The sequence below is a fragment of the Erithacus rubecula genome (assembly GCF_903797595.1).
Source record: "Erithacus rubecula genome assembly, chromosome: 11".
NCBI classification, from domain to species: Eukaryota; Metazoa; Chordata; class Aves; order Passeriformes; family Muscicapidae; genus Erithacus; species Erithacus rubecula.
Window position 1 is genome coordinate 13805537 of NC_136663.1, and position 13244 is coordinate 13818780.

Genomic DNA, 13244 nt, shown 5'->3' on the forward strand with positions numbered 1-13244 from the left:
AAGAGATTGCATTTTCTATATTTCCATTTAGTTAGATGATTTTCTTGTGCTTTAAAATGAAATTTCTTAATAAAATAGAGCAGCATGCTGCCACCAGTATCTCTGTTGCAAATAGCCCTTAACAAAGCTCACAGATATCTGAAGCCTCTCTTAACCCACGCTGGGCCTCCTCTCACATCCACCTTACCTGAGTGGTGCAGCCCTGTGGCCAGGATTCTCACCAGCCCCAGGGCATATGGGGTAAGTACCCAGCTTGGCTAGCTGTGCTCAGGGTGTTAGCCAAACTGCCACTTTAGATTGAATGCTTCAGTACAGTCCCTTTTCTAAAACTTTTTACTTTTAATGCTAAGAATTCTACCATTTCTTCAGCTGAGAGGTACATTTTCATGAATGGCCACTATGAGCTTCAAATGTGAGTGATATCTTCTAAATAATTCATCCAGATGCTGAAAGTATTGGCTACCCATCAGCAATATTTAAGCACTGAAATTATCTAAAACATCTAAAGGGTAGGTTATGTTTCTCAACACTGCTTGAGAGCAGAACATGTTAAGCAATTATTGACTTTAATCAAAAAGATGGTAAAGGAACATCTGAGAAAATAAGAAAGTAATGAAATAAAATGAAAGTGAAATTGCATCAGAGTTGTTGTTCATTTAAGTTTTAACAAAAATCTCCCTCTGGAGTCTCTCTTCCATGGATCTTTTTCTTTGTTTGAATACAGGATCAACTGAAGGATGATGACACAGTTTATATCATCAATAATGATGACTTGACTGAAAACTGTGAATCCTCTGCTCGCATACCAGTGCCAGCACAGGACAGCACAGGCTCCATCCAGGCTACAGGAAAGGAAGATATTCAGGAAGGGGACCTGGGATTAGGAGGATACAAACTCCAGCTTCAACACTCTGCAGATCAACCCCAGAAGAGTTCATTGGCATGAGCAGTGTAATGTTAATCACAAGAAAGACTAAAACAAAGAAACAAAAGATCCTGTTATGTAAAAAGAGGTCAGAAAAAATGTACTAAGCACAAAAATCAAAGAAAATTTAGATATCATCTGCTAAATGCCTGTTCCTCCCAGGAAAGGAGCTTGCTATCATATCCATATATCTACAACCATGTGCAGGTTTTATAAGTGCAGCAGTTTTTAGTATAAAGACATAGGGTAGTACCAGCCCACTGGAAATCCATTTGACTGTTCTGTGCCACTCACATGTACACAAGGCCTTTGAATATCATTTTGAGTCTTCAGTAAGTTTAAATGGAGAGAAATAGCTTCCTAACATTCATGCTCACAGCTCTTTTCTACAGCTGGTCCTGACATGATTCACTCATAACTACTCAGTAGTTAGTGCATTTATAAGGAAGAAGCAGAAGATTCCTTGTCCAAAGAGTATGTGATCTGAAAATGCTTAAAACATGCCTTGCAGAACCTCGGTCTTGATAAATAAAGCTCCTTCATGCTCACAGCATAGACTTTTCCTGACATCCAGACAAATATTTGCTTTCCAAATGCACTTTATACCTGGTCCACAGAGGGTCTCACTAGGCTGCCACAAACTGAGCACTGACAGTAGGGGACATCGAGGTGTGTGAAGTCAGCAACAAACCCTTCATGGCAGCACCAAATGGGCACAACCACTGTTTAAAACCAGCACTTACTCCACAAGGCTTTTCTTGCTACAGCTTGGCTACATGCAAAGCTTGGATGAGGACAAGGTTTTCTTGTTTTGAAAGATCATTCTAAACATATACTTTGATTTAAGAGCCCAAATGTTTCTTTTTTTTACTGTTTAAGAAGAGTTGTTTAGAATTAAATACTTCTGCAAAACAGCTGTATCTTCAGACTGCCTGCTCCAAGGATAAATTTGTCTCTCTCTACTTATGCTGGGCACCCAATGTTACACTAGAAACGAGGACTGTGGTGGCTAGATAAAAAAAAAAAAAAAAAAAAAAGAAAAAAAAAAAAGAGAGAGAGAGAGAGGTATCAAAGTGCTCATTGTTCTGCATAACCACAGTAAATGGATAACCAACTGCTCAGCCATACATACAGCTGACTGCCATACACTGTCCAGCATCTGTACAGATCAGCTAAGCAGGGCAAAACCAGGGATAGAGGCAGGCTTCTGCTGATAGAAAACGTGCCTTTCCTCACAGCAGAGGTTTCAACTAACTGTGCATGATGATGTTCCTCCTAAGAAAACCAAAACATCAGGAGTTTTTAAGGAAGATCATTCTTAATATACAAAGAAAATGGGCAAGAAGAAATTTGTGATCTAGAAGAATAAAAATCAAACTGTCTCTATCAATAGTCATAAAGATGAATAGGTCTTAATTTCACCACAAATAAAACCTAAAATACAAATATAAGCCAGTTTTAGTCATTCTTTTCTAGTGTAATTAATTTATATGTGACTCTAGAACAGACATTTTAAGCCTAAATTTGAACACAATGGAGTTGTATGTGCTGTTACAAAAGATCAGAAGCTTAAGCTGAAATTTTATTTTGTCCTAAACCCTAATCAAAGATCTTCAAAGAGCCTTAATCCCCATGTGGTTTAAAACAAATAATAATCAGGCATAATAATAAGTTCTTCTAAGAACTATCAAATTTCCAGCTATGCACTTTGATTTGTTTAGCTGCATGGGCTGGAAAAAGATGTGCAGCAGCTTACAAGAAGGGATGGAGAAGGGATGGAGAATGGGTAAGGAGGGAAGATTTTGTGGCCAGATTTTGTGGGAGACAGCAGAGAACAGAGAAAGGAGAAGCAGGCAGAGACACTGGAGGGAGGGGAAGATGTGGCAACACAGCCAGAAGCTCTCAGGGTAGGTGCCAACACCATCCTGACTTCAGAAGCCAGTTTCTGGTTCCAGCCTTTGGAATTATTGAGGGCATGTCACCAGGCTGAGTTTCTTGGGAAGCCTGGATCCCAGTCCTTAGATTATACTGGAAATCAATAAGGTGCTGTAGCATAATGAAGAGACAAAGCTGTTTTCCACAACTGCAACACGAACTGGAAATGACAAGCTCTCCAATAGTTTTGCTTGAGATTCTACTCTGAAATGCATCCTGCAGCATACTTTACAGGGCCTTACTGATTTATTTATTGTGCCTATCTCCAGGTTTCTCACATTTGTACAATGATAAATGGAGAGCTCGGGGGTCTGAAATTTTCTGTTTATAAAAAAAGTCAGCAACAAATACTTTTCACACTGTTCTACCCTCATGCCTTAAAGGGCTGCTTGGTAAAGTAAGTCATCCCTTATGACAGACAGGTCGTACTTCACATCTTTACAGGTCAGATTTTTATGCTAAGGCTACCAAAGAGGCTGAATCAGTGGCTCCAGCAGGAAGGGTATTTATCACCTGGGATCATTCTCAGCAAGCAAAGTAGCATTAGCTGTTAGAAAAATTAGCAATATGAGCTGGAAGCAAACCTGAATCTTCTGCTAAATGGCAATGAGTCTCAATTGTCCATTACACTCACCATTTCCCTATTTTAAGACACTCTTTATGACAGCTCAAGAGAGTTACAACAACATTAGAACAAATGACATATTTGTATTCAAGAAAAAATTACTGTCAACTAGTAATTCTGCATGACTGTTTAAACAGAATAATGAATGTTAAGAGAGGCCTTTAATGTTAATTTACAGTTTATACACTGGAGAATTAAACTACTCAATATCACACAGTGTTTGACTGAATGTGCAAGTCACTCATGATAAATGTGAAGCTATTCCTTCTATCTGACTTAATTTAATAAAACACTGCTTGGAAAATGAAATGCAATATATATTGTCAAAAATGTAGTGACTACATATTAAGAATGAAGGCCAATATGTGGGACAAAGTGTAAATCTGGAATACTGCTAAATCTTCAAGGTTTCAAAAGTAGTAACTGACATTTTATACACAACTATGAAGAGCATTTGGCTAAGTTTGAAAGCAGTGGAACAAATACTGGCTATACAGCAGAGCCAGTCCAAAAAGACACTGTACTGAAAATACCAGATCACTATGATAACTTTCAGCAAGAAGTGCAATATTTGGTAACCTCACTGCAAACAGGGGCCATTGGAAGTAAACATTTATGTTGCTGTGTTAAAAACTTAAACTTTTCAATAGTAACAAGGTAAGGGCTATCTCCAGACTGATGAACCCTGTGTATAACCTCAGCCAGGAAAATAATTGCCTTGAAGCCCTGAGAGCAGTTCACACCCTTTTCACCTAGCACTTTCAAGTGCCTTGCTGGGCTAGTCTCTTTCCTTTCTTCCTCTGCATTTTGCTATCAGCCATCAACAGTGTGAGCTTTTGAAATTCTTTGTTTTCACAGAGACTGAGAATTCTCAGGATACAAATATTAACTATAAACTTCAGAGACCCAAGACAACATCCTGAAAGCCACTGCAGAGATTGGAAAATACTACTTGCAACTCAGCATATTTTGTGATTCCATACCTCTAAGGACAACATTGTTTTAGTCCTACTTCCTTCTAGCAAAGGGGAAAATAGCCTTTATTGACATCTTAAAGCAAACCAGTTCTGAGAATATTAAATAACTTAATACAAGGAAGCCCATCTCTGGCAATATAATCCCAAAAGACATGAGTTCTGCTTAGTGAACTGTAAAGGACTCATCAAAATTTTATTTCAGAAACTGTCTTTCAGAACTTGAAAATTCTTCAGTTGACCCAAATTTTCTAAGCAAATATTAATTTATCTCACACTCTTGGTCCAAATATCTATCTGTTTTCAGATCATGAAGCCCCATCCTTCCTTGGGATCAACAATTAGTTTTTGTGGTAGATGTTACTGCTCAGGAGAGTTAGACCCACCCTGGCCCTGGGCAGTCTCCACACCAGGGAGGCAGCAAGGGCTGCACAACCCTCAACAGGAATGATTCTGCTTACAAATAAACCTTTTGTTTCCCACCAATGTCAGAGCAGAAGCTACATTTTCCCCAACTAATTCAGTGTTACTGGTCAACATTATTACCCCTACAAAAATCATAACTGAGATAGGGAAGAACAAATATTGTTTCAGGGCTCAGAGGCTCCCAAATCTGAGCACATCAAATTAACATCATCCTTCTGAGGACCCAGCAGAGATTGAAATTCTGGTGCAGGAAGCAGTAGAGAACATCCAGGAGTGTTTTCCAGCTACTGTTATTGTTTACCACAAGGCTGTCTGCTTCTGGTGTGCTGCAGCAAAAGCAGATAGACATTAAAGAAGTACAGGTACTTTATTGAATAAGGACTTGAGACTAGATGGAGCCTTACACCCAACAAGCTAAACACTGAAAGAAATAATCTTATGCCATGATATTAGACATCATGCAAGCCTAGGACAAGTTATATATAAGTGAATTGAAACAGGATAATATCCCATAAGCATAATGAGATTTCTTATTCCAGAGGTAAAGTAACTTTAGAATGCATGCCTGACTGAAAATGAAAATATAAAATAAAACTACACAAATAAATGAATGATGAAGGGAGAAAAGGTGGAGCAAGGGTGAAATGAATCAGTGCCAAGGAGATTCAAATTGAAAAAGATCAGAAAGATATTCATACCAACTACAGGCTAAATCCCAAATTATGCAGTGTGAGAAACTAAGGATTACCTCACAGAACACTCCTAAAAACATTAGTGAGCCATAGATAGCCCTGATACAACTATATTGCAAACCTTAGGCATTCCACAGACTTAAAGACAGCAACAGCTACCAGCTGAAAATAGATCAAATATAAAGAAAATTAAGAAAAAGGACCGAAGCTGAAAGGCTAATCTTCCAACAGCCCTGCTGGAAACCAATAAAAGCAACACAAGCCTTCTATTTGCAGAAGGGTTGAGAAATGGCTGAAGATACAAGTTCTGCAGTCCTCTTATTTCATCTCTTCCCTCCTCCATCCATTTTCTTCACCCAGTTGTCTCTTACAGCTTCTCTGGTTTACTTTAAGATGAAAACTTTACTTTTCCCATCCCCTGAGCTAACAAAATTATGAAGTCCTGTTCTTCCTCTGCATGATATCCACACCCAGCACAATTTTAAATAGCTCTTCAAGAAGAAATTAATATGATGCAAGATTGCATGCACTACATAACTTCTACCCCAAGTGGTGATGGTGCTCAAAATCAGGGGGTCAAACACTTTGCAATATCCTTTAGCACTTCTCTATCACTACAGATGCTAAGAGCAGGAGCTCATGTATTTTTAACTACAGGAACCAAGAAGAGGAAAAACCCTTCAGAAAAGCTGCAGAGCCATTCTCAGGGAGGCTGTCATGAAGTCTTCAGTGCCAGGCAGTAACACCACATGAGCACTGTGCCTGCATGGTTTAATCTCAGAGGATGGCAATGTCTCCCAAGGCTCAGGCACAGAGGATGGCACTGCTCTGGGGAGGGGCTGGCACACAGCAAGAGCACCAGCACACCCTGCATGCCAACCCCCTCTGTCCAGCCCTTGCACATATCCCCAGAGCCTGGGGCAGCTCCCTCAGCCATGGGGCAGCTCACGTTCAGCTGCAGCAAACCAAGCAGATGTTTCCAGCTGGCAGAGCAGGGAACCTGCTGCTCTCCTGCTCTTTCGTGGTCCAGGCACGTTTTTCTGCTGGTACTCAGCGAGTTCTGCTGCCACTGCTGATTAGAGAAGTGACTGGAGCACCTTTTCTGATGAAAGCTAATGTGAAGTGGACACTTGAGACAAGTACTCCAGTTTCTGCTGAATGAACCATCAGGCCCATACAAAAAAAAAGAAAAAAAAAGAAAAGAAAACACTGTTCTATTTCTTAACTGTTTTGTTCACTGCAAGAATCTGCCTACAATCACCAAGCCCCTGATATTTGCAGGCCTAAACACCAGTAATGGAGATCTGTTAGGAACTCTCAAACTCCCTGTGTTTGGCTCAGAACAAGCATCCTCCCCCTCTGCATGAGCTCCCCCATATGCTCTCACATCTGACAGGGTTTCACACTGACCTGGTTCACAGGAAAACTGCAATAGCTTATCACTAAACTGAAATTTTTAAACACTAGAAGAGAATTTCAGTAAAAATTCAGATACATGGATACAGATTCACCAATTCTTAGTGTAGTTCAGGTGCTCTGAGAAGGTAAACCACAACTGTAAACCACAGTTGCCAAAAATTAACTTTCTCATAAAAAACGACACACACCTAAGGAGCACTATTGGCACATGTTTGCAACCAAAGGCAGGTATTCCAGCTGAACTTCACAAGGAATATAACTCTTATGGCTATTTTACAGAAATCTCCACCTTCTGTACATACTACAAAAGTAATTTGTAATATTCCTTTCTGCTAATGCAATATCCTCAATAAACAAGTAATGACACACTTAGTGTTTACTATAAATATACAGTCAAAAACAAACTGTGAATGCATTTGCGTGAAGTAATAATAATAAAAAACTTACAAGCTTGTTTTATCTCCCAACTTAATCAGGTCTGAGTAAATCTGGTTTATTCCACAGAGAGCTAAAACTGTTTAGAGCATGGCTAATGAAGTTTATTAGAGAAAAACAAAGATACATTGGTATCCTTAAAAATAGAGCTCATCATTTACTTAATGTGGCTCCCAAAAGATTTAGAAATGGTTTTATCATGAGTATTGTCTGAACCACCTCAGACTTTCACTAAGTGCTTTTGTTATTAAAAAATGCTCAACACAGCATACAATGGAAGTAAGGAAAATCACTACAAAAACAATTTCTTCCTTTAGGACTTTCCAGATTATTTCTAGACCACTGAGTGTCTTCTGATTACTTAAAAATCCCTGAATCTGCCTCAGTAACCTGAGTGACCTGAGCCAGCAAACAGTCCATGAAATCACACTTGTCCAGCCTTGAGGACTGGAGCAGGGAAGACACAGATGCTGTTTACAGAGTACAGCCTCTCCTTTGCCACTTCCCCCTTCATTTCTTACAGAAACATGATCAAGGAAAGGTTGGAGCAGCATATAATAACCCTCCATCCATCTTCACTACTAAATTCATTTTTTACAAGCCCAAGGCTGTCCAAAGATTTGTTTCTTGTTAAACTGAGACACAATTTTTGAAAGAGTCTAAACTTAAGCTCCTAAAATTCATGGGCTTCTTAAGAAATAATCTAATTTTTTCAAGTGATGAATACTCAAGAACTCACACTGAAACCTATTACAGCCCTAAAGTCACATTGAAATTAGCCCAAAGAAGTGCCAAAACACACACTGCTCCCAGCAGAGCCTCCAAGACAAAAAAAAATACAACATAAAACACACATTATTTCAATTGGCACAATAAGCTCTCTATTCCAGGAATGAAACTGATTTTATCACAGGATGACTCAGCTTCTGTGTAAGGAATAAATTAGCAGCTGAAACAGGACTGACCCCCTTCAGGCCATTGGTGCTAGATTTGGTTTGGGGGTTTTTTTATTTCCTTTTTCTTTTCTGAAGGCTACCTGGGGTGGACCAGGCTAAGCCTGAGCAGTGATGATCTCATCTTCTGTTCAGCCAAGCTGGTGGGGAGCAGCCTGCCCAGATTCTCAGTGCAGCCACAATCTGTGTGACAGCCCAGTGTGCTGCAGCTCATCTTCCCTTGGCTGTCCTGAAGGTGCCTTCTGTGTGATTGGCCTCATGCTCAGGACAGCCTGATTGATGGGCAGCCTTTCTGAAACTTCTGTACAAAAAGGTATCTCTTCAGGACACAACAGTGCAAGGCTAGAGAAGAGGTTGTTAGCATTAACCAGTGCCTGAAGTTCCTGCATTCTTTGTGGTTTTAGCATCCAGGATTTACGCATGGAGAGAGCTCTGGTTGGGACTCAGTTTATTTAGAAGAGCTTTCACCATCTGTTCTTCCAAATCCTGAAAACATGAAGAAAACTCATTTCACAAGCAGCTACAAACACAAATGAGCTCTGCAGTTTATACAGGAATACACTGCATATAGAGAAAATAATTCATAACATTTCTGAGTTTTCTCCTTCAGGCATAAATAGAGGGTTGAAGCTCTAATGCCTTCACTTTTTGCCACAGTGAAAGAATTCCCTTGGTTACACTAATTCACTGTCATACATCTTCATACTATGAAGTAGAGACCCAAACTCTTTAAAACTAAGATGACTTTAAAGATTTTCTAATTAAACTGGTCAACTTCACAAATAGATCACCTTTCACCACACAGTTCTTACAGAGATTTTTTTTTTAATTACCTAGAAATTAAAATCATTAATAATTAGCAAGCTAAGTTACAACAATTTTTAAACACCTTCAGACCACATTCCACTGAAGAAAATCCATTAGTACCTACTTTTCTTAAAGTAGAACTTCCAGCCCTTATCCCTGACTTTTCAACCCATTTCCAACTCCTTGACAAATGATGCTGCCCCAGTTTTCCAGACATGGTGGGCATCAGCTGCCTAACAGCTGGGGAAAAGCTCCCCTAAGCAGACTCCTGTGAAGGACCCTCAAAGGATGACCTGCTCCACAAGCTCCCAAGGAAGCAGGAGCCTGCCCACACCTGCATGGACAGCAGCAATTCCAGGCAGATCCAAAATAACCCTTCCCACTCTCCTCCTGCAAGGACTCACATTTCCACACTTTACTCCCAGGTGAACTGGTTTGACAAGAAGCCACCACCCCTGAAGGCTGGGAAGCAAATCCCTCATTCCCAGCAGTTATGCTCAGTGTCTGCTGTCAGTGCTATGCTGATGCTTCCCTGAAGATGGCAAGCTGCCCTTCACAGGCTGCTGCTCCTGCCTGTCATCTCTACAAGGGCCAGATCAGCCTCAAGACCCATGGAAAATGCAGTGTACAAAGAGGAGAGACAGCAAGCAACATCCCTCTGAAGGCAGCCAGAAACCCTCCTGCCCTCAGAATCTGTCACGTCCCTTTTTGTCCCCCTCTATAGAGAATATTCTTTCTTGTCTCAACAGTGCACAAAACTGGCCAAGTCAGTGCAAGAGTTGACAGGACAGAGTCAGAGAACCCTGGTCTCAGCATTCATTGATGGTTTTTTTATTTTTTCTTGGCATAGTTAAGGCATAGGCATAGTTAAATTATCTCTTGTTTTTGCAGGGCACTTACTGTACTGAACTGGCCAAAAATACCACTCAGATGTTGTGCAACAAAAAAAGCACTTTTGCATCAAAATCAAAGGCTGTACAGTACTGTGCTGATTTCATTAAAGGCTCCATGGAACATACGTCTAACATTGATCATTTTGATTGTTTTGGTTAAAATTAGTAATAAAATTTATTATTACTTGTACGCATTAAAAATTAATATAGAGTGATGTTATTTGCCCATATACTATACACAAATTCACAAGTAAATCTTAAAATAATTCAGTTATGAAACAATAATGGTTAATGTCCTCATAAGAAATTTCAGGCTTTTATTCTAGTACAGAAGGGGAGGAAATATTTCAGCTGGAAGAAGTTTCTATCCCCACTAGGATTAACCATTATAAAAGCAGCAACGTGTCTCTCTGAGCCTTAACTAACAGTGTTTTGAGGCTGCTTCCAGCCCAACTACTGCAGCCCACAGCCCCTCTGGGGATGCAGGACATGCACAGGGTCTTCCAGATAAGAAAGGAGAAGTATCTCTCTGCTCCAGCCAGTGACAGGATAGTAAAGAATGTCATTTATCACATGAACTCCAGCACTCCCAAACCAGCTCACTTCCTCTCTTTCCTGGCTCCCTGTCGGTTTCACCCAAACAAGCTCCATCCCACAGCAATAATCTTTTTCCATGACAAGCCCTTTAAACCCCCAGAGGTTTAAATGGGAACATGATGACAAAGCCAGGAAACTCACACTAGTTAAAGGAAGGACAACTGTCTATTAATATGATCACAAGTAAAAGCATCTGTCAAATTCTTTTTTTACATAATCTTAATTTCAGGCTTAACTCCCATTTATGAATACATAAAAGAGAAATTTCTTGCATAAATTATTCACTATGAATTAAACACCCAGCTGCACATAGCTGACAGATTTCTATGGAAAAATAAAATAAGGCATTTATAGAAACTATCCATTTGGCAAACATTTGTTTTATCCTCTTACAGGGAAAAAAAGATATTTTCAAGTGTCACATTTCTTTATGTCAAAAGAAAATCTATACAATAGAAATAATATATTTGGAAGAACTTGGCACACTCCCTCGGTTTGCAAATTTGGGGTTTAAGTTATTTTGGTTTGGTGTTTTCTTTAAGAAAAGTTCTGGGGGAAAAAGAAAAAAACTTTTTTGAAGAAACAAATTGTATGAATCCTTTCCACAATGAAATCACTTCTGCAAGTATAAAATCAGAATTTCTATGTTTAGAATAAAACACTTTAATTTTCTTCAAAGTTTCTCATGGACAAACTAAAAAAAATTTTTTTCAAACCAAACAGCACAAAATACCTTTTTTTCTCCACAAAATCTAATTTGATATTGCTCAAAAGAAAGCTGAGTGCACAAAGTAACTCAGAAGCATCAGCTTCCCGTTTTTTTTTTTTTTTTTTGCCTTGCTTTTTTCCCCCTCATCTTTTTAAACGATTTAGTGCAATTAGGACATTTTAAAACCTGGGGCATCACTCAGTTGGGATTCAGAGGAGGTCCCACTGAGGGCTAAGGCTCAGAGCAGAGCAAACCCAGGCACAGGCACAGCCCTGCCTGCCCAGGGCTGGGACTCCAGGCAGCTGCACACCCTCCCACCTTGCTGATGGCACAGGTGCTGCTGGCAGCCTTCACACCAGCCCTGCCATAGCCCAGCTCATCATCCTGCTGCTCAGATGGAAGAAAAACAGGTGTGGCTCAGCTTAGCAGAGGAGGTGGTTATGGGGACTCAGTGTGATCTTGATTTCAGATCTGCCTGCTGAAATATTAATCTGTGCACTGGCCCAGCTTCAGGTGTATCATTTTGTGTAACAGACTTTATCCTGAGCAGGATAACAAAGGGCCTGCCATGCACAGTGGCCATTGCCGTGTAAATGTTTCCCTTTCTGTGGTGCTGCTTTTTCCTGTCTTGCATCAGTGGCTTGAATTCCAATACCTGAAGTAGGTTTTACAGCAATCTGAAGAATGGAATGGTGCACACATCTGAACAGTGCAGCCAATTTCTTTAATGCCTGCCAACTGGTTTTTCTGAGAGAATATATCCTTCTGACTAGGAACCTGGTTTGCATTTTTATATTTCACAGGGCTTTTTTTTTTTTTTTCCAGAGGAAGGGGACCAGTTTGACTGCAGAAATTTAAAAACTCAGAAGGCAAACATCAAATAATTTCACTGATCTTTGAACTGAACTTTGAATTTAAAGAGGATAACACCAAAAATATCCTGTCTGCCTTTCAACCTAGAGCACCATCTTCCTCTGCACCTGGGGATCAGATGCATAAATGGAGCCCCCTCTTCACCATATTTTGGGGAATGTAGCTTAGAAGGTTTCCCAGGACAGGCATGGCAGCCACATGTCACTGTGCATGTCTGGCCTCCTTTGCCAGTGCTGCCAAGCAAGGCAGGGCACAGGGAAGGCAGTGCCTGCCCTCTGCTGAACTCACAGTGCTGCAGGGCAGGGAGGCAGAGCCTGGGAGAGCCTTTGGAATCATCTCTGCTGCTGAAGCAGAAGATGAACTCCAGGTCAGTGCTCCAAGGAGTAGGAGGACAGGGGGCTTTGCCACTGCTGTTACACTCTGGGATGTTAGTAAGAGCACTTAAAGGAGAACATTTCTGAGAGTGATTTTATTCAGTGATGTTTTCTTGCTGGCTGAACCATTATTACAGTGGGCATGCCATAAAATGCATTCCTGCTCCGTTTCCAGACCTTCAGAGGGGGGAGTCGTGGTTTTGGTTTTGTGGGGCTTTTTAAATTTACTCCTATCCCCATCCCGCTCAAAATAATAATGAGGAAACTGACAACTTGAAGTCTCCTAGTCTTCCTCAACAAAGCAACAAATTGTGTTCACTGGAAGCAATTCTGTGCAAATCAGCAACCATTAGATAACTGAGGGGTCTCATTTACTCTAATAAAAATCCTTTGCTTTGCCCCTGTGGTATGACAAGCTGCAGATGGGCTGGGGAATGTGTGTTGGGATGGATAGAATTATGGTGGGTTTACATTCAGAGCAGCAGAGAGCTGAGGCTGAGCACTACAAATAAAAACTGACCCATCTGGTGGGAGCAGATTGCATCAGAGGCTGCTTCTTATTTCTCTTGCAAAAACTCTAAACACTAAACAACAGTCACACTTTGAG

The 13244-nt window shown here is 40.4% G+C and overlaps 1 protein-coding gene and 1 long non-coding RNA gene across 2 annotated transcripts in view; one reads left to right on the plus strand and one right to left on the minus strand.

The window, feature by feature from the left end:
* The window catches only part of SLC9A9 (solute carrier family 9 member A9), a 172197-nt gene extending 171002 nt beyond the window's left edge, over window positions 1–1195 (plus strand). Inside the window, exons 15-16 of the mRNA XM_079314715.1 lie at window positions 135–240; window positions 725–1195. Of these exons, the coding sequence (XP_079170841.1) occupies window positions 135–240; window positions 725–946 (328 nt within the window). The 3' untranslated portion in view covers window positions 947–1195. The remainder of the gene's footprint in view (window positions 1–134; window positions 241–724) is intronic.
* LOC306806210 overlaps window positions 1–13244 on the minus strand; it is a 97994-nt gene that overhangs the window by 55094 nt on the left and 29656 nt on the right. The window lies entirely within an intron of this gene.